This window comes from Salminus brasiliensis, chromosome 18 (assembly GCF_030463535.1).
Source record: "Salminus brasiliensis chromosome 18, fSalBra1.hap2, whole genome shotgun sequence".
In the NCBI taxonomy this organism is placed as follows: domain Eukaryota; kingdom Metazoa; phylum Chordata; class Actinopteri; order Characiformes; family Bryconidae; genus Salminus; species Salminus brasiliensis.
Genome location: NC_132895.1, coordinates 19,119,724 through 19,139,938, shown reverse-complemented (window position 1 = coordinate 19,139,938; position 20,215 = coordinate 19,119,724). Strand labels below are relative to the sequence as shown.

The following is a 20,215-nucleotide window of genomic DNA, read 5'->3' as shown; positions in this document are numbered from 1 at the left end:
CCAGTTATCTAACTTGAATCCTATAAAATCCTATTGAAAATTATTGATGGGATTTAAAGAATGTATTTGCAGTTATTGTCAGGTTAAGTTTAGATATCACATCCAGGCTAAAATATCACATGAATCAATTATCATCAACAGGATTTAAGAAAATGTATGATTTATGAAACAGCGAGGGTGAAACTAGCTCAGACTATTGCTCTTACAGGTGATTGGACACCACTTGGTAGCAACAACTATCTCATAGTTCCAGATCATAATATAGCTGAACAGTGGCAACTTCATTCACATGCTTTAATGGTCAAGAAAGCAGAAGAGAAGCATCATGCTGTGACCTGTGCCGAACATTTTATGGATGTGGCAAAGCAGTGGAACATCGAAAGTGAAGTAAGCACCCTAAACACAGATAGAGCAGGGAATATGATAACAGCGGTGAGAAATTTGAAATTCTGAGATTAATGCTATTAATCTTGCTATTAAAATTTAAAATCGTTTGACAGCCCCAATATTCTTATAAATCTGTTCAGCCACAATTTTACAACGTATGTTGTTTTGCTAGTGTGGACCATGCTCTGAGATGGAACGGGAGGCCAGACTCAGATGTAATTTTTTTGGGCCTAAATTCCAGGTTGGCTTTCCTGCAGTCTGCGCATGAAGCCAGGTCCCCATTGTTGGTGGTGGATAATGGGAGAAAAAGAGGAGATGTGGAGAGTGGAGAGGTGGAGGTTTGTGAACATGAGTAGTGGGGCTATATGGGGTTAATATAAATGTTCTCCCAAAATTTAGTTGTGTCATAACTCTGCACACTTACAACATACATTAGACTAAGTTAGTCAGTTCACATAGTTTCCCATGTAGTGAATAATATGAATAATAAAATAAAGAGGTCACATTTGAATAGGTACAGAATTAAGCTGATTATAAACATTATTAAAAAGCATTGTTTGAAAGGGTACCTTGTCTTTTCATATGCATTAGATGTGTTAAACAACAGTTGTCAGTAACTTAGCATAACACTGCACTGAATAACCTTAATGAGTACATGTTTTCCAATATAGGCTTAGTAAAAAGTAAAAAATGCATTTTACGCAGAAATGATATGAATCACATTTTAATTTTGCACTAGGTTCTTCCAAGAATGAAGTAATACAACAAACTTGCAACTTTTATAATATCAATATATCAATGCCTTTATTGTCATTCAAACTTTTACAGTCCAGTCTTCTCGTTGCATATCTCAGCTCAGAAAGCCATGCCAGGCTGTCTATGGAGCAAAGAGGCTAATGGCCTTGCTCAAGAGCCCAATAGCTTAGTAAACCCGGGTATCAAACTCACCCCTCAACCCTGTGATCAATAACCCAGCACACTAACCACTGAGCCACTGCTGTAAACAAATGAAATGTTTGCTTAAATAATGACTAAAAGTAGCATCCAAACCAGCTTGAAAAACCTTTTCTGATACTAGAATATGAAACAATGTGGGTAAATAATTTCCTTACAGATATATTACTGATGTGAAATTATTTTAATTTAAATACACTCAATAAGAGACTAGCCTATGAAAATAATAATGTACTTATGTAATATGGGCAGCATGTACATATATTGACCCTGGAGGGAAATCAAGTGAAGATTCTAGTTATTGCATCACTCTTTTTGAGCGTATAATCCTTAACATCACATGTCTGATTTCACTACATTGCAGTGCATATATGATAGGGTTCAGAAAGCCTGGGCCTATGTGAAAGAGCACAGCTGCTCCTTTTCTGTACTCTGCAAATCCAGAGAAACGATGAAGTATAATCATGATGAACCCAGATAACCACATAATCAAATACACAGTCAGATGTGTGCTGCAAGTTTTCAAAGCCTTGCTGTTCAAAGTTTTGTTTTTTTTAGTAAGGCAGACTGCTGTTATTTTGGCATAAGTAATTATAATGTATACCAAAGAAGATCCTAGTAAAGCCGCTGTGTACACCAGGCCATACACATTATTAATGTGTGTACTTTCACATGCCAGTTTAAACAATGATGCATTATCACAGAATGGATTTACTATTGAGGTTCCACAGTGATTCAGCCTAATTGTGAGACTTAACAATATGCTGACACAGACAAATGCCACTCCCCATGCTGCTGCACTTAGTTTAGCCACCATTCTGGGAGTCATAATAGTTGTGTAGTGCAATGGATTACATATGGCAACATATCTGTCAAAGGCCATAACCATGAGCACAGTGTGAGAGGCTGCAACATACATGTGGAAGCAGAAAGCTTGAGCAACACAATCAGTATAACTGATGTAGCGTTCAGATGTTGGTTTGAAAAGGTCCCCCAGCATTCGAGGCATAATGACAGAGTTTCCAAACGCATCATTGAAGGGAAGGTTGCAGAAGAGAATGTACATAGGTTCATGTAGACTTCTTTCCATTGTTATAATCAGCATGATTCCAATGTTGGAGACCATAATGAACACATAAACAATTAGAAAGAACAGAAATGTAGGATACAGCGTTTGTTCTGAGACGATTACTCCCTCTAAATGCAAAACAGGGCTATTGAATGTCAGGTTTTCCATTGTAAAAAAATCCAGGTGTTGAAAATAAGAAGGCAGCTGATGGAGGTTAGAAAGATCAATTGGTTTATCAGGACTGGCTGTAGATATTTAATTGTTTGGCATGGTATGTATGTCTACTTGTTTTGTCTTCACTAAAAATCTAATCCCCATTCTTCATTCACAATATGCAAAAAATATTTTTTTGCTCAGCAAACTGACTAAAATGAAACAAAGAGATAACTTCTTTTTAACATCTTCCAGAATGTTTAAGTATTTACATGGTAGGACAAGGAGGTTTTAAAAATCTTGGCTCAGTGGTGTTTCAGTATCACAATAATATGAACAAACCTAAGTGTTGGTATATTCATTGTCCTTTCCTGGTAAACAGAACTTTAAGAGCAGTATGAAACAACAGAGCAGTTATTTTAGATTCCAGACCAGCCAATCCTTTTATTGACATCCTGTTCAGCTCAAAAAGAACTCATGGGAAATCTGAAAGAGTGTTGCAACAGCGGATTGTTGTTCAAAGCAGGTTTTAATCTATCTAGGTAACAAACAGTCTTGTATTACAGTTCCCTTATGCACTGTAAAACATTTGTACACTGTAAAATATTGTTTAGTCATAGCAGAAGATTTAACCACTTATGTATGTATGTATGTGAAAACACATCTTAACACACTACCCTGTATCCCAATACTGAGATTTTGGGTTCTGACTTTCTTGACTCTTGAAATTGATTTATAAAACTTTCACATAAATTGTCTAATTATGTTTTATGTGGTTTACTGGACATTGATTAAGCAATTATTGACATGGTGTCATGTATCATAGTCCAATTTCTCATATCGGTTTCAGTGGTTGAGTTAGTACACTTTGTACTTTGGAAACAAGAAGTACTTATTTATTCCAAATAAAATTTAAAGCAAAAGTTCTGCTGTTGACATTTTGTTGGACTTTTGACCTGCAAATCAGGTCAGTGAAATTTCTTCACAAGAATATATGCTACGATTATTATCTGGGTAGTGATGTGAATATAAGTTTGGGGAGTTATGTATTCTTTTTTAAGAAAAATAAATAAACAAAATTCATTAAATAATAAAATATTTTGTGTAATCATTTAAATACATGGAAGTACATGGACATACATTATTCTAAACCTCTCTTTAAAGACATGGGTCTTTAGTCAGTGTTAGCTGTTTGGACACAGGTGTTAAGGTTGCTAAGCTGTTAAGGAGCAGTTAATTTCTCGTTAAATGTCTCGTTTCCAAGACAGGTATAAATGCTTGTCTTCTGTTTGTCTCGAAAGATGGCGGGTCAAGCTGAAGCATACCAAATGACTGAATGTAAAGATTGGGTTCTGACCGGTTATTTTACTTTCCCCTCAGTGTTTTACTGACTTTTTGGTTTAACTGACTTTGTTTTTGTGAAGGGACTCTTATGTTGACATTCTGGTTGGTTTCTGTATTCACGGTTTTGTTCTGTCTTGTGTTTTGTTCACATTCTGTTAATGTGTTTCACCTGTGGGCTGACATATTTAAGTAGGGCTAGTGCAAGCAGCCAGTGCCGAGGATTAATGCATTAACGCCTAGTTAAGTTGCCCAGTTAAGTTGTCACACCATTATGCTGTAACGTCCTAAGGTTCTGTAGACCTCAGTGTAACTTAGACGGTGTCCAGTGTAGTATCTGATGCACCGTGGTTCAGCGTGGATCCGTTGGGTATGCTGATAGCCTAATAGCTTAGAGGCTACCCTCCTTAGCTTTGGGGAACCGGGTTAGCTACCGCCCAGCTCAGACCTTTCAGCTCTTTGCAGTCTACTCATCGGCAGGTTCAGGATAGGCTCGTTCAGGGGACTTAGCCTAGCTTCCGTAGCCTCTGGTACGAAGCTACGTCATGGTCTTTGGTTTAAAGACAGGCTCTAAGGATTCCCGGTACTCAGGGGAGTTAGCCCTCTCTCAGGTTCGGTTCTGTTGTTCAGGTTCGGTAGCAGTTCCCTCAGCTCTGGAGTCACATAAGTTTAGAAGCGCCTGACTAGCGCTGGTTTTGTGTTTTCACGGTTTTCGCTCAGGCACTGCCTGTAGGTTTTGGTTAGCGATATCCCTGGCTCAGACCTCTCGCTGGCTCGCTAGCCTAGCCCTTGTCTCACGTCAGCCTCAGGTGTGCTCCTTTGTTTTGCCCAGTTAAGTTGTCACTGTTATCGTTTCGTTTCACGTTATCCCTGTTAATATCTTGCTGCTTTTGTTTTCTGTTCTGCCCTGTTTATTTACCAATAAACTCTCTCGCTTTGGTCCATCCCCTGCAAGTGTTCACCCTCTTGTGTCAGACCTAACGGATCATGACAGAATCCTCGGCCGACCGCCTCCGAACAGCAGGGATGGAGGCCTTGGGTCAGGCTGTTCGCGCCCAGGGTCAATTCCTGGGGAAACAGCAACACACCTTACATAGTGTCAGAGACTGTTGGTCACCTGGTGCAGCAACAGGCTGATCAGCAGCAACAAGTCACCCAACCAGTGGGTGGCATTCAGGGGCTCACGAATCTGGTACAGACTTTGTTGGAGCCTGCTAGTCTTCCCAGCCCTGCCACGACTTCACGCCCATTCCTTGGTCATACTCCTAGATCCCCCAGAGCTGGGGGTGTGGCAGCCAGACCCAAACGACAGACCGGTCCGGCTGCGCAGTTTTTAGAAAGATATGTCAGTTCAGAAGGGCCACAGGCCCCGACGTCGTCGACAGTTCCCATCAGTGAGCCCATGGAAGTGGACATCGGTGGCCTCACACCCGAGGAACGCTGCAGACAGAGCCGTGAGGGGCTCTGCTACTACTGTGGAGCAGAGGGGCACCGCCACAAGGACTGTCATTGATGACTCAAGGTTCTTTTGTTGTTACAGCGCTGATCGACTGTGGATCAGAGGGCAGCTTTCTGAGGGTGCACGTGGTGGAGCGACTCGGCATCCGGACCAAGCCGCTGCCAAGGCCCCTCCACATCACCGCCGACGGAAAGCCCATGGGTCCCCGGTCCATCACCCATGTGATGGATGGGGTAGAGGTCACAGTTAGCTTCCTCCACCAGGAAGTAGTCTCGCTACTGGTTCTGCCGGTCTCAGAGCATGCCATGATACTAGGTCTGCCCTGGCTGAGCCAGCATAACCCCCACATCTCCTGGCCAGTGTCTTGGTCCCCTTATTGCCACGATCACTGCCTCAACCTAGCCCCCCTTCGAGTCATGTCCACGAGAGCCCCAAGCCGGAGAATATAGTAGTCTTGCCTTCTGAGTACGCCGACATGCAAGACGTGTACGCAGCGTGTACAATTTGGTACGCATCAGGAAGGGGGACGAGTGGAAGACGGCATTTATGACCACCAGGGGGCATTTCCAGTACCAAGTTATGCCATATGGGGTGGGGGCTGTGCTCTTCCAGCATCACGGGGAGGGGGACAGGCTCCACCCGGTGGCGTTCTATAAAAAAAAAATCACGCGGGCCGAACGGAACTACGGGGTAGGGGATCGGGAGTTCCTCGCAGTGAAGATGGCGTTAGGAGAGTGGAGCCACTGGTTAGAGGGTGCTGCCCATCCTTTTATGGTAATCTCCGACCATGAGAACCTAGACACCAAAGCGGATGCTCTCACCCGCGTTCACCAGTCAGTGGACGAGGGAGACACCGTCCCTACACCGATCCTGCCATCGAGCGTAACCGCCACGGCAATACAGTGGGACCTGGACACTGAGATAGCCGAGACACTCAGACGAACCACCGTACCCCCTTCATGCCCTGAGGATAGGGTCTATGTCCCGGGGCAGTTCCGGGAGAGGCTCATAGTTTGGGCCACGCTTCCCCAGCGGCAGGTCATCCAGGTGAGTCCCGGACATATTATCTGCTCTCATCCAAGTACTGGTGGGAAGGGATGAGGGCAGATATCCGGCGTTTTAAAAACTATGTGCATCCGTGCACATAGTAAGACCCCCAAGATGCTTCCCTCGGGGAAGCTCATGCCACTGCCTGTCCCTGAACGTCCGTGGTCTCACCTGGCCATTGATTTTGTCACGGACCTGCCGGAGTCCAAAGGGTATACGATGGTGATGACTGTGGTGGATCGGTTTTCCAGGGGGGTTAGGTTTGTCCCGTTCGCTGCATTGCCCTCCGCAATGCAGACGGCTCAGGCCTTGGTAGACCACGTCCTCCAGAATTTCAGGATTCTGGAGGACATAGTATCAGATCGGGGGGCTCAGTTCAAGGGTATGGGGGGCCTTCTGTGAGCACCTGGGGGTGAGTGTCAGTCTCTCCGCCGGGTATCACCCACAAACTAACGACCAGTGCGAGCGCACTAACCAGGAGCTGGGGAAGTTCCTACAACTGTATTGTCACAACAACCCCAGCGACTGGTCCCAGTATCTGGTCTGGGCAGAGATGGCCCAGAACTCACTAAGGTGTGCCACCACTGGCCTAACCATTGTTTTCTAGGCTACTAGCCTCCACTGGCCCCCTGGACGGCTGCGGAGAACCAATGATCCAAGATCCATGAACCATGAAACAAGACTAGGGTGAAAACATGAACCTGACCGTGAGAATTCAGAAATCAAACAAAGACCACTAACATGTAACTTGTGTGGGGTCTAGACGTCTTAGGCCAGATGATCAGTGCCCCAGGCAGGCGCAAGCCTAGGGGCCGCAGACTCCATGACCGATGCGGTGGGCGTCGTGGTAGCGTGCACTGCCGCAGAGGGCATCTCAGCAGACACCGGAGCCAATGCGGAGGATGCCGATGCAGGAACCAACATGGAGAATGCGGTCTTCGAAGGGGCCGACGTGGAGGGCGGCGTAGCCGTCGAAGGGGCTGACGCGAAGAGCGCCATCTTCATTGCAGGGGCCAACTTGAGAGGCGGACGGGGGCGCCTCTGAGACCTTGACTGTAGCCGAGGAGCTGGACACAGCCACTGTAGCAGAGACCCTAGGCGTAGACCTAGGGCCATGAACCTCGGGAGCAGAGGTCGGCTTGAGGTGGCACACACCCACCTTCATGGGCTCACTGACAGGTACCGCAGACGACTTCGTCCATGACTCTGGACCCATAAAACCACCCTGACGCTGAGTAACCGGACTGGTCTGCCTTCTAGGTCCGCCAGCTAAACCCCCAGCTCTCTGTAACTTGGGCTGTGACTCAGTGGGGGTAGGGTGACCTGGGAGCTGGTCGAGCCTGATGGCGAGCGTTATGAGCTCATCCAGCTCAAGCGACTCACTTCGGCACGCCAACTCCTGCTGCAAAAGGGGGGCAAGCCTGTTGCAGAACTGGGCAGCAAGCACGGCGTGACTTCACCCACTATGCGCAGCCAAGAAGCGGGACTCCAGCGCATAGTGGGCTACCGACCTGCTGCCCTGCTCCAGCCACAGTACAGGTCACAGGTCACCCGGCGTGAGCCCCCCTCGAGGACACTGAAACACCGCCTTGAAGTGCTTCAGGTACTCCGAGAAGGGCTCCACGCTAAGCTCCTCCCACATGGCATTGGCCCAATCCAGAGCTTCTCCAGTGAGACGGGATACAAGAAAGGCGACCTTCACCTGGTCAGTGCTGGTTCCATGACTACATAAATAAACCGAGCACTGAAACAAGAACCCCTCGCAAAGCTCTGGATCGCCAGAATACGTGTACAACAGAGTCGCTGAGTACCATGAGTGCTATAGCTGCACTAAGTGCAATCCTCGGCAACCGGCAGCTGACACTAGCCCTACTTAAATACATCAGCCCACAGGTGTAACACATTAACCAAACGAGGAAACGGGCATGAGACACAAATCACAAAAACACAAGATGGTGACGGTCTATATCAAAACAAGAGTCTGTGTCAACAAAAAAGTCCCGAACATAACATAACCATGAAGGGGGAGTTTATGATCGCCTGTGAGCCACGCCCCGAGACCTCTTGATTAAGAGTCTTAATCAAAGTCACTGTATATTTTTTAGAACTATTTTTGTACAGAGTATTTACTTTGTACATATGTGTGCAAATATAATTATTACTAGTTAGTTTAAATGCAAGTCTTGAAATGTAAGGCAGTTAAGTAGACTAATTGATAAATGTTTTTTCTGATCTAATAAAAGGGGACAGTCAGTTCACAGCAAATGAAAGTGGCAGCAAATATCAGTGCTTATAGTCTTTCAGAGGTTAGAATAATGTCATAAGCAAAATGCCTGTTCTTTAATATTAGTTAATAGTAGACAGCAATGTGATATGTACAGGCCTATTCAGGATCACAGGCCTGATCTACAGGAAGTGTAGATGAAAATAATGTTGTGGTGCTGCAGTGAAATGAATAGTCAGCTTTCTAATGACCTCTGTGACTTGTGCATGCAATTGACCAGGACTTTTCAATTACAACTGCTATGGGACTGTGTGAACTCTGTCTGGGTCAAGTGCCTTAGGAGGTCTTATGAGAAAATGAACAAATCATGAAAGAAAATGTTGAAAAACCAAACATACGCATTTTATATACTGAAATATTATCCAGAATGTTTGATATTGTCCATGCTTGTAACAACGATACAGAGCAATAAAGTTTACTCTTCTCACAACCAGTATGAAAAAGAGTTTAAAGGGCCTGGGACCTCTTGAGACTTTATTCTAAGCTTCTCTCATTTTGTAAATTAGAGCCAGGGGGATTAATTGTTATTATCTGACATGTTATGAACACCTATTTTAGAGCTAATTAATGGCAATGTTACAGTTGCTCTCCCTTTGTGGAAACAAGGGCTCATTAGGAGCTAATCATGCCTCATTAACACATTATTTGTTTGGTCAGTGTGCAGTGTGGTTAGTGAAACATCACCCTGTTTTCTTTTCCTGCCTCATAGAAAGGGTGGCCCTTGTGGTCATTCCTAGGCACTCCATCAAAGAACAAACTAAAACCGGGATACATCTGCTTTTTTGTCATACATTTTATGAATGGTTTATAGCTTTTATTTATTTTTAGAGATTGTAATGGCTTGGTAGAAAGTATGCAATTTTACTAGTATAAGTATATTACTGTTAATATTACCAGCGTAGTATTTTATTGCTGAAATAGTCTAAAATGTTTGTCTTTTCCTTCTCAAATAAAACATTTTAAAAAATAAAAATAAAACATACTACTGTGTGGGGCAATCAGCTCTTAAACCACCAAACACATTGAATCTATCATCATTCACCATTCAGGCTAACTACTTTTAACAGATAAGGATAAATATGATTTTAGAATGTAGAACATGTTTGTGGATCTATCCTTATGTTCCTGGAGCAACGTTTCCTCTAACCAATCACTGCTATGTGATGTCAGCAGTGTGTACCTCTAATTTTAGCTGGGCCTAACCTTAGCTGAGCTTTCCAAAGTCTAAGCAATGTTTAGCTCTACAGCTTATTAAATATAGAATAAAAACCTATTTTATTTAATATTGCTGCTGTCTTATAAAAAAAAAAAAGGAACCCTGTACCTGGCATTTTTAATGCATTTTAATATGGATATGATCACATTTACAGAGAGGTCCCCGTGCACCCTTCTCAATAGTTCACAAATGTTCTAGCACTACCATTAACACTGAGCTACCTATAAACCCTCAGCTTTCTTCAGTGCTTATCAGTTTAGCTGCTGTCACCAACAGGACAGAATAAAGTAAAAATCTTCACAAAAATAGTTATTTCAATATACAGATCCATCAATGTGTTAAAGTACATTATACTTTTTTAAATGTAGGTGATACTAAGGGTTCTTTGCATGACTAACAATTAACAATAACAACATAGAAGAACCATTTTTAAAAAAAGATCCTTTTAAATATTGAAGCAGTCAATGAAGAAGTTCTTTACAAACTCAAAGGTTCTTCACACTCATATCTTTTACAAAAGTGGTTATTTATAGAACCAAAAATGGCCATTCCATGGCAATGGTTAAATAATCCTACTGTGTATTAAATTAAATATTTCAGAGGTACTTTTGTTAAAGACTTTACATTGACAGCATATGCAGAAAAGATATTTCATATATAGTCCAGTCTAGAACTATTTGTTTGTTTTTTGTTTTTACATTCATCAGGTAAAACAGCAGAGGGAAATCTTAATAGTATGTGAAGCTTTTCATCATGGCATCACCTTCTTCGAGCATAGAATCCTCAGCATAAAATGTCTCATCTCACTAGATTGAAGTGCATAAATGACAGGGTTCAGAATTCCAGGGCCGATGTGGCAGAGCAGCGCAGCAGCTTTCCTGTACTCTGCATAACCACTGAATCGATGAAGTAGGACCATAATAAACCCAGATAACCACATGATCAAATAGACAGTCAAGTGTGTGCTGCAAGTTTTCAAAGCTTTGCTATTCAGAGTTTTGCTCTTACTAGTAAGACAGACTGCTGTTATTCTGGAATACGTAAGTGCAATACATCCCATGGAAGACCCAAGTACTGCCACTGTATATGTCAAGCCATACACATTATTAATGTATGTACTTTCACATGACAGTTTAAACAGTGATGCATTATCACAGAAGGGATTTGCAATGAATATTCCACAGTGATTCAGCCTAACTGTTAGACCCAACAGTATACCTACAAGTAGTAATGCTACACCCCAGGCTGCTGCAGTCAGTTTAGCCAACATTTTGTTTGTCATAATAGTTGTGTAATGCAGTGGATTACATATGGCAACATATCTGTCAAAAGCCATAGCCATGAGTATGGTGTGAGAGGCTGTAGTATACATGTGGTAACAGAAAGCCTGAGCAACACAATCAGTATAACTGATGTAGCGTTCAGATGCTGGCCTTAAAATGTCTACCATTAACCGAGGGACAACAGCAGAGTTTCCAAGCACATCATTAAAGGGAAGGTTGCAAAAGAGAATGTACATAGGTTCATGTAGATTTCTTTCATTCGCTATGAGCAGCATGATTCCGACATTAGAAACCATAATGAGCACATAGACAATCAGGAAGAATAGAAATGTAGGATACAAGTTTTGCTCAGAGATAAACAGTCCCTCCAACTGCAAAACAGGGCTGTTGAATGTCAGATTTTCCATTGAGAAATAATTTGACGATGTTTGAAATAAGAAAGCAGATGGAGATTAAAAATGTCTGTTGTCTTTGATGTTTTTTTAAATATGTATTTTTAAAATCTATATTAAAAATATTAGTATATTAAGTAAATATCTAGTGCATGTACTTAATTTAAATTCCAAACAATGGTCTCATTTTCTGTATTAATATAAATACATATACATGTATAAATAGGTTTTTGAACAATGTCCCTGAAATAGTAGTAAACACAACACAACAACTGTACTTTACGCCTGGCCAACCATCCTTTTATTGACATCATTCTCTGACTCTAAAGACCTCCTGGGACTTCTGAAAAAGTGTCCTTACTACAGTTTCTTGTTCACAGTATGTACCAACAATATGTAATCCATCTAGAAGGACTTGCTGCTAAAAATGTGCTGCCAAATATTTTACCTTATTTTGAATTTACTTATGCTAAGAATGAAAACTGAAATTGAAAAATTCAAGCTTCAACTTCAACTTCAAACAATTAATCATTTTAAGACAAACAATTTCTCATAAAGAAAGAATTATTTTTTAACACAACCACTTTAAAATTATTATTAAAATTATTGCCACCTCTAGAAATCCCAAACAACTGAAATGAAACTGAAGCTTTTCTCATTTTTATTTTACTTTTTATGTTTCTCATTTTTACTTTTTATGTTTCTTATTCCACGGAAAGACAAGACAATATATAGTTTGCAATAAAAAGTGCCAGGAACTGGCTATAAAAACGCTATTCACATGAAAATGCTCATATCTATAGCTGGGGTAATAATTAAATAGCTCAAGTCAACTGAAAGTGTTACAAAGTTACCTGGATGATGACCCAAGTTCATTTTTTCCCACATGCAAAATAAGGAAGATTGTAAGAGAGGCAAGAAAAGATGCTGCTTTTAGGTTTCTAGGAAGGCATGCCAGGAGAAAGCAATTCCTGTCATCTATCTACAAATGTAAGCATGTGGAGTTTTCTAATATTTTGAGTGAGTGAAAACCATTTTTTCAGATTCATATTTAAATCTTTGTAATAGGTAAACCTAGCATGAGGTCTGACCTTTCATTATAAGTCAGCATATGGTAACATCTCATAGAAAACTAAAGTTTAAGCTTCAAACATAAAATGCACTGAACTGATACTATATAATGCATGTTATATTTTAATTGTGTTTCAGTACTGCATGGGACTTTAAACCTGCAATAAAAAAGGACACAGAAAGCCTACAGCATTCTAAAGTTATAAATATCTTACAGTATAAGTGGAAGTATTACCATATGAAAACATTGAGAAAGTACAAATCCAATTTCATTATATATATATTTCAATGAACGTCACTGTGAGAGGATTGTATCCCAAGTCTTGACACAATCTAAAGACAACAGCTGCCAGATTCAAGTTATGTCAAAAAGCAAAAATGGACATTCAAGGTTTTTGCATGGCTGCAATGATATGCAAGAAAAGAACAGTCAAATGTCACAGTTTTAAAGTTGAAATTACTTCCTTATTATGATAATGTTATGTAACACTTTAAGTGTGACCTTTATTAGGTGTGCATGAAGGTTCTTGTCACTGCATCACCTTCTTTGAATGTAGAATCTTTATCATCACATGTCTTATCTCACTAGATTGCAATGCATATATGACAGGGTTCAAAATACCTGGGACAATGTGGAAAAGCAGGGCAGCCCCTTTCCTGTAGTCTGAATAAGCAGGGAAACGATGCAGTATGATCATAATAAATCCAGAGACCCACATAATCAAATACACAGTCAGGTGTGTGCTGCAGGTTTTCAAAGCCTTGCTGTTCAGAGTTTTGTTTTTTGTAGTAAGGCAGACTGCTGTTATTTTGGCATAAGTAATCACAACGCATAACATTGAAGATCCAAGTAAAGCCGCTGTGTAAGTCAAGCCAAACACATTATTAATGTATGAATTCTCACATGAAAGTTTGAACAGTGACGCATTATCACAGAAGGGATTCACGACCAATGTACCACAGTGATTCAGTCTTATTGTGAGGCTCAACAATATACTCACAAAAAACATTGCTACACCCCAGGCTGCTGCTGTCAGTTTCGCCACCATTCTGGGAGTCATAATAGTTGTGTAACGCAGTGGATTGCATATGGCAACATATCTGTCAAAGGCCATAACCATGAGTATAGTGTGAGAGGCAGCAGCATACATGTGGTAACAGAAAGCCTGAGCAACACAATCAGTATAACTGATGTAGCGTTCAGATGCTGGCCTTAAAATGTCTATCATTAACCGAGGAATTATGATGGAGTTTCCAAACACATCATTAAAAGGCAGGTTGCAGAAGAGAATGTACATAGGTTCATGTAGATTTCTTTCCACTGAAATGAGCAGGATGATTCCGATGTTAGAGATCATAATGAGCACATAGACCAACAGAAAGAACAGAAATGTAGGGTACAGGTTTTGCTCAGAGACAAACAGACCCTCCAATTGCAAAACAGGGCTGTTGAATGTCAGATTTTCCATTGAAAAATGCTGTTTCTAATAAAAAGAAAGCAGATGAAGGTTGGGTTGTCAGCACAAACATAAATCAGTGATCGTAATTTCTCCTACATATAAGATTTCAACATTTCAACACTCATTTGTTGTAATAATCTAATTTACATGCAACTACAGAGACAAATACAGATTTATCTCAGTAGTTTAAAAGATAATCTATAGTAGAAACTGAGTAGAAAACTGTAGGAAAAAAGGCATTGCTCATTTCAGTACATCTCAATATTATAAACAAAACTATGTATTGTACAAGGTAAAACACTGTATTACAATGAAAAACAAGCTTGACAACCAATGTATTAGATGTCTGGCCAACCTCCCTTTTATTGACTTGTTCTGCCTCTGACGGCCATTTGGGACAACTGAAGGATTGTCATGAGAACAATCTGTTGTGAAAATTGGCAGCTATCCAGATATATGTGGCCAAACCAAGGTGTGATTGTGGGTTGCATTTGGCTGTTGATTTCCTCTGGTACTATGTGTGCTTTTTGTTGCTTGTTGAGGAATCGTCATTCCTATCGTTCTTCGGGCTGTTGGGAAAACTTGACTTCACTACATGTCCATGTCTCAAAATCACTAGCTAATAACATTTACGATTACCTGCTGATAACCATGTTAATCCAGTAGTACTTTTATTAGTCTTTTTTTTTTCCAATTTACTGTTGAAAAAACAATAAAGTTAGTAATTTAGCAAGGTCATCAATGATATTCAATGATCAATGATTTATCATTGAGAAGCTCCCAATCCATCCTATTTTCTTGTGATCACTGTAGGTAGAGATTGTGACTGAAATATTGGGTTTGGGGATAGAAGTGCCAATAACTGGTTCTAGCCAAGGATTGCTTTTGTAGTTCTCATTTTATGTTCCATAGAAATGTTCTATGAGGCATTCTGAGTAGGGATGTGATTAAATATGAATATATTTGAATCAAATCTAAACAGATAAAAATATAGATATGAATATGGGTATTTTCACTGCATAAGCACCAATTTCTTTCTGGGTAGAGAACAACAAATAGGCTTAACTTATTTTTATATAGGATTTCATTGCAGATGTCCTCCTATCCATACAGGACCTCCACATCGAGAGAAGCCATCAGCATCTCCTCTGACCCCGCTCAGCCCAGCAACTGCTGTTTACAACACCTGGTCTACCTCAGCATACACACCTGAACTCCCTGTTTTACTCTTCATTTACACACACAACACATTCCTTCTCTTCATATTTATTCTGTTTTACTGTTAGTATAGTGACTTAGGACCTTAATCACCTAGCCTTCATGCACTCATTTGCACATTCACATATTTGTATTTGTAGTATTTATTGTTTTTGTACTTATTGTCTGTGCACCCTGTCTAGTGTTTTGTCTAATGACTGTATCATGTCCTATACCTATTTTGGACAAATAAAATAGTGAACAAGTGCTTTCAAACATTTTTTATTGAGTTTATTATTACATTTTTACAAAAGAGCAACAGTAAAGTTCATGTGGTTGTTTTATTCCATTGTCAGCAGTTTTTTTGTAATGGATGTATAAAATAAATTATGTTTGGGGAAAGACAAATACTCAAAGCATTGTGTCATCACTCTATGCCAAGTATATATCCATTTATTTATATATGAATTTTTCTTAACTTTCTCGTTGTGCTAAATGCTGAAAACATGTTGCCTAGATCTAACAGCTTGGGTGTAGAGCGCCATGGGCTGTGTCAAAGAGGGGAAATGCAATTTGTTGGACTGTGAGATATATTGTAGTTATATTGGACGGTAGGACTGGAAATTTGCCAGTTTATATAAGTTGTGTATGCATTGGGGTTAGGGTAGTTTTTGTTTCTAAAATTAGTTATTAGTTCTGATTTGGTAATACAGAGGACTGAAGTCTCAGTGATAATCTTCAGAATGTACATGCTGCCTTTAAGTCATTTACAGGCACTTTTCTGTTTTTACTGTTACTAACACCCAGATGCAGGCCATATGTGCATCTGACATTAACTTTCAGTTTAATAAGACTGCATATTTGACTGAATGTGCTAATAACAGAAATACTGTAACAACATGGTTTCTAAGCGCATATAGCTTCCGCACATATAGCTTTTGAATGTCTCCTTCTTTTGACCATCTTACATTGAGATTTTAAATATAGTTAAACATTGATTCAGCATGAGTTTAAGGTCTGTCTGTTTTAAGAGATGGAATACTTGGAAGATGGAAGGGATCCAACTTTCAATGTACATTATAAAACAAATTTCTTGTTTTTTTTGTATGAGTGGCATAAACTGTGTTTTGCACATAACACATGACCAGAATTCATCCTACTGGCACAGAGGATTTGGTGAGTTGAGTAAAAAACAGAACACGCTGAACTTGATTGAAACGTGTACATGATTTCCACATTAATAAACTATTATGTATAAATATTGTTCAATTGCTAGACACCTTTAAATCAGCTAAATTCCTTACATGTTTTTCAGTGAACCAAGACTAAGTGTAAATATATGCTACTACAATACTGATTTTTATTTGGCTGTTTTGTATTTATTGGTTTGAGAAAAAATACAACATGAATTAAATAAATGAATTAAAAGCATGTTCTGACTTGGATGATGACATATGGTTATGAATATCAAATATGAATGGTAGCATGCAATTATGTGTTTAAATTATTTTACAATAGATAACAGCTGTGTTCATAAGAAATAACAAATATAGAAATATAGAAAGTGAAGGTAATTTCATTACAAACTTCCAATTCAAGGTTTTGCTTGTGATTTCTTTTCAAGGTTTTCTTTTAGAAAATAATCAAAAACAATTACAACCCTCCCTTATTTCTTTTAAAAAATTTAATTATCTTCTGTCTTATTTCTTTAGTTTGTACACCATATATTATGGGGTTCAAAAATGGAGGCACCACATTTAACATGATGCTAGCCACTTTCCTGTTTTCTGACAACTGAGGGAAGCGATGGAGAAAGACTATAGTGAATCCAGAGACCATCATGATTATATACACTGCCAAATGAGTGCTACAGGTTTTCATGGCTTTGCTTTGCAGTTGTTTGTTCTTGTTTGTCAAGCATAAAATGACAATCCTGAGATATGTAATTACTACAGTTCCGAGAGAAGAGGCAAGCAGTACAACAGTGAAAGTAAGTCCATATATGTTGTTGATTGATATGTCCTCACAGGATAATTTAAACAGTGATGCATTGTCACAGAATGGATTAAAAATGGTTGAAGTACAGTGAGACAAGCGTGCAGTGAGGCCTATCAGAATTCCCACCAGAATTGCTGGCACTCCCCAGGCTGATGCAGTCAGTTTAACCACCATTTTGTTGGTCATTATGGTGGTGTACCGCAAAGGATTGCAAATGGCCACATACCTGTCAACTGCCATAATCATTAGTATAGTGTGGGAAGTTGCAGAAAAAAAATGGGTAACATATGCTTGGATGATACACTCCACATAACCTATGTAGCGCTCTGAGGATTCTTTGAAAATGTACCCCAGTACAGTTGGCACAACTGCAGTGGGTCCTATTGCATCATTTAGTGGCAGACTACAGAAAATGATGTGCATGGGGTCATGTAAGTTCTTTTCAAAAAAGATCAAGATGAGAAGTCCCAGGTTAGAGACCATTATGAAGACATACATCACGAGCAACAGGATGAAAGCAGGATAGGATGACTGAGGGCTCACTTTCAGTCCTTCTATAGATAGAGTGGAGTATCTAAACGTCAGATTCTCCATTGATGATCCTTAAATTCTAAAAACCTGAGGAAACATAATTTCCATTAGATGTTATTGGTGTACCACAGTAACAGTCTTAGAAAAATATAGGAATTATATATTATATATGATTTGTATGCAGTATAAATAAGTGTAAATAACACTGTTACAGATCAAAGATGTGAGTAGCATATTATTTAATTGGATTCTTTAAATGCTTTGTTTGAATAATTCAATCCCAAGTCAAATTTAATTATATATATATGATATTTAAGAGATCAATATTAATACAATTCAGCTCACCCAACTGAGCTTCATGCAAAGCCAGTGCTACTAAAAACAATTCAATTATCATAACTAATATGTGTCATTATTGTAGTGCCCATTTAATCTTCATTAGTTACATCCAAGTCTATAATTCAGTATGACTGCCTTTCTCCTCAAAACAAATATGATGCAAATATGAGATACAGACACAGTATAGTTTCAATAATGACTCACACTCAATACACAAAGATGAACAATTCAAGCTGCTTGGTTGCTAATCATATTTCAGAACAGGACGAATGTAAATGCACAAAGTATAATTGTCTTGTCCCTTCTTCGCTGTGAAGAGATCTGCATAACACTTTTATCCTGCACCCTGAAAGACATGGGATTCTGTGATGCTTTCAAGTCAAGGCTGTCTCATAGTAACAGCAAGTGACCCCTAGAGTTTTAAGAAGTATCAGAAGTGTCCTATACTGTATGTGAGGATACACCATTTAGTCCCAGAGTGTAAATTAAAAAAATAGTTTTACCAGAACTTTTATTGTGGACAATTTCACTATTTGGTAATCTTTCTAAATAGCTTATTTAAGGATTATTATTTTCTCTTAACTTTGCAGATGGCAACTGTCTCCACACCTTTAAATTAATTTATGTATTGATATTTTAGTTGCATAATGTTTGTGGTATATGCAAAATGTAGACATGCTGTACTTATCCACTTTAGGTGTCATAGTTTGTAGTTTTGCTTTTAGTAGCCAAGTCTTTCTGTTCTTTTGAAAGATTTTCCTCTCACTTTCATTGGAGAGAGCTTCTAGTTATGCAATATTATCTTGCTGAACAACATGTTAAGATAAGATAAGATAATCCTTTATTAGTCCCACAGTGGGGAAATGTTTAAGATCTACCCACAAGTTTTTTTAAAGATACTGAAGTAAGGGGATTGTGAGGGCCATTCCAAAAATGTCAGCTTTAGTGGTTGGTGTGGCGCAACAGATAACACCACCACCTACCATTGCATTGCAACAACACCATGTGGGAGACCAGGGTTTGATTTCCAGTCTGGGTGACTATGCTGCACTACACCAATAAGAGTCCCTGGGCAAGACTCCTAACACTACATTGGCCCACCTCTGTAATACGAGTAACCTTGTAAGTCGCTCTGGATAAGAGCATCTGCTAAATGCCATAAATGTAAATGTATGGTTCATGGTGATTTTGTGGTATGTTGTGGATCCCTCCCCTGTTGTCAAAGCCAAATACTTTCAGCGTCAGGTTGTTGACTTTCAGCTTCAGGTGTCAGAGTGCTTTCAGAATTTGCTGATTTTTAGTGGGGGAATAAACCAGACACTGGTAAAATAAATGTAAAGTTAACCATAAGGTGTCTTAGTTATAAAGAAATTCAAAAGAGAGGCATTGTAAGGTAAGGCAAGGCCAGACCAAGCAATAGTGTAAATCATAGATTAAAAGGCAAACAAGGGAAAAATAGGTCACAAAACAATACTTTGCAAGGATTGAGACAAACTGACAGACTTAAAGGGATAAACACAGGTGTTGTGAGTTAGCAGAGTCTTTTGGAGGATGTAGAAGCATGACAAACTGGTGTTTTAAAAATTTTTGATAAACATATGTTAAAAACCTTTAAACATCAGCCAGATTGATTAAAGTGACCTCACAATAATGTGCTAAATAAGCAGCAATATGTATTTATATGTATATTTATTTACATTTATATTTATTTATATTTAGTCCTGTGTTGCCATTTATCTCAACTCTACTCAACTTTTTAGTGTAACACATATTTGTTTTCCTTTTAAATTAATAAAATATAAACTAAAATATGTAATGATAACATTTGCAGGTTTATGTTTACGTTTTCACAAAAAAAACCCAGCAAAATTCTTTTAATAAAACACCTCAACATCTCCAGTAACACTCATGGGTTCACTTTCTGTTTATTCTTAAACTCTGACAGTCCTTTTAAACAGTGGTTACACTGTGATTTCACATAAAGACCTGTAACAGCTTGGAAAAACAGCTTGGCTTTTTTCGAGCATAAAGCAC

At 39.5% G+C, this 20,215-nt stretch overlaps 4 protein-coding genes across 4 annotated transcripts; all 4 read right to left on the bottom strand.

Annotated features, from left to right (window-relative positions):
* Positions 1-1,639: 1,639 nt before the first annotated feature.
* Positions 1,640-2,578, bottom strand: LOC140539074 (olfactory receptor 8U9-like). Its single transcript, XM_072661685.1, has one exon. It carries the CDS (start codon positions 2,576-2,578, stop codon positions 1,640-1,642), a length of 939 nt encoding a protein of 312 aa, XP_072517786.1.
* Positions 2,579-10,661: 8,083 nt separating this feature from the next.
* Positions 10,662-11,600, bottom strand: LOC140539113 (olfactory receptor 52D1-like). Its single transcript, XM_072661736.1, has one exon. The coding sequence runs from the start codon at positions 11,598-11,600 to the stop codon at positions 10,662-10,664; it is 939 nt and encodes a 312-aa protein (XP_072517837.1).
* Positions 11,601-13,186: 1,586 nt separating this feature from the next.
* Positions 13,187-14,125, bottom strand: LOC140539783 (olfactory receptor 1L3-like). Its single transcript, XM_072662543.1, has 2 exons — positions 13,774-14,125; positions 13,187-13,644 (listed from the first exon to the last, which is right to left on the bottom strand). Exons 1-2 carry the CDS (start codon positions 14,123-14,125, stop codon positions 13,187-13,189), a joined length of 810 nt encoding a protein of 269 aa, XP_072518644.1.
* A 2,841-nt stretch (positions 14,126-16,966) lies between these two features.
* On the bottom strand, positions 16,967-17,905 carry LOC140539112 (olfactory receptor 52N5-like). Its single transcript, XM_072661735.1, has one exon. It carries the CDS (start codon positions 17,903-17,905, stop codon positions 16,967-16,969), a length of 939 nt encoding a protein of 312 aa, XP_072517836.1.
* Between the last annotated feature and the right edge of the window lie 2,310 nt (positions 17,906-20,215).

Bases quoted from the DNA above. Each gene is read 5' to 3' on its own strand.
- LOC140539113 (XM_072661736.1), bottom strand. From the start codon at position 11,600: ATGGAAAATCTGACATTCAACAGCCCTGTTTTGCAGTTGGAGGGACTG.
- LOC140539112 (XM_072661735.1), bottom strand. From the start codon at position 17,905: ATGGAGAATCTGACGTTTAGATACTCCACTCTATCTATAGAAGGACTG.
- LOC140539783 (XM_072662543.1), bottom strand. From the start codon at position 14,125: ATGGAAAATCTGACATTCAACAGCCCTGTTTTGCAATTGGAGGGTCTG. The intron at 13,645-13,773 runs TTATGGCCTTTG...TGAGTATATTGT, and splicing joins CTCTCACACTATACTCATGG to TGAGCCTCACAATAAGACTG.
- LOC140539074 (XM_072661685.1), bottom strand. From the start codon at position 2,578: ATGGAAAACCTGACATTCAATAGCCCTGTTTTGCATTTAGAGGGAGTA.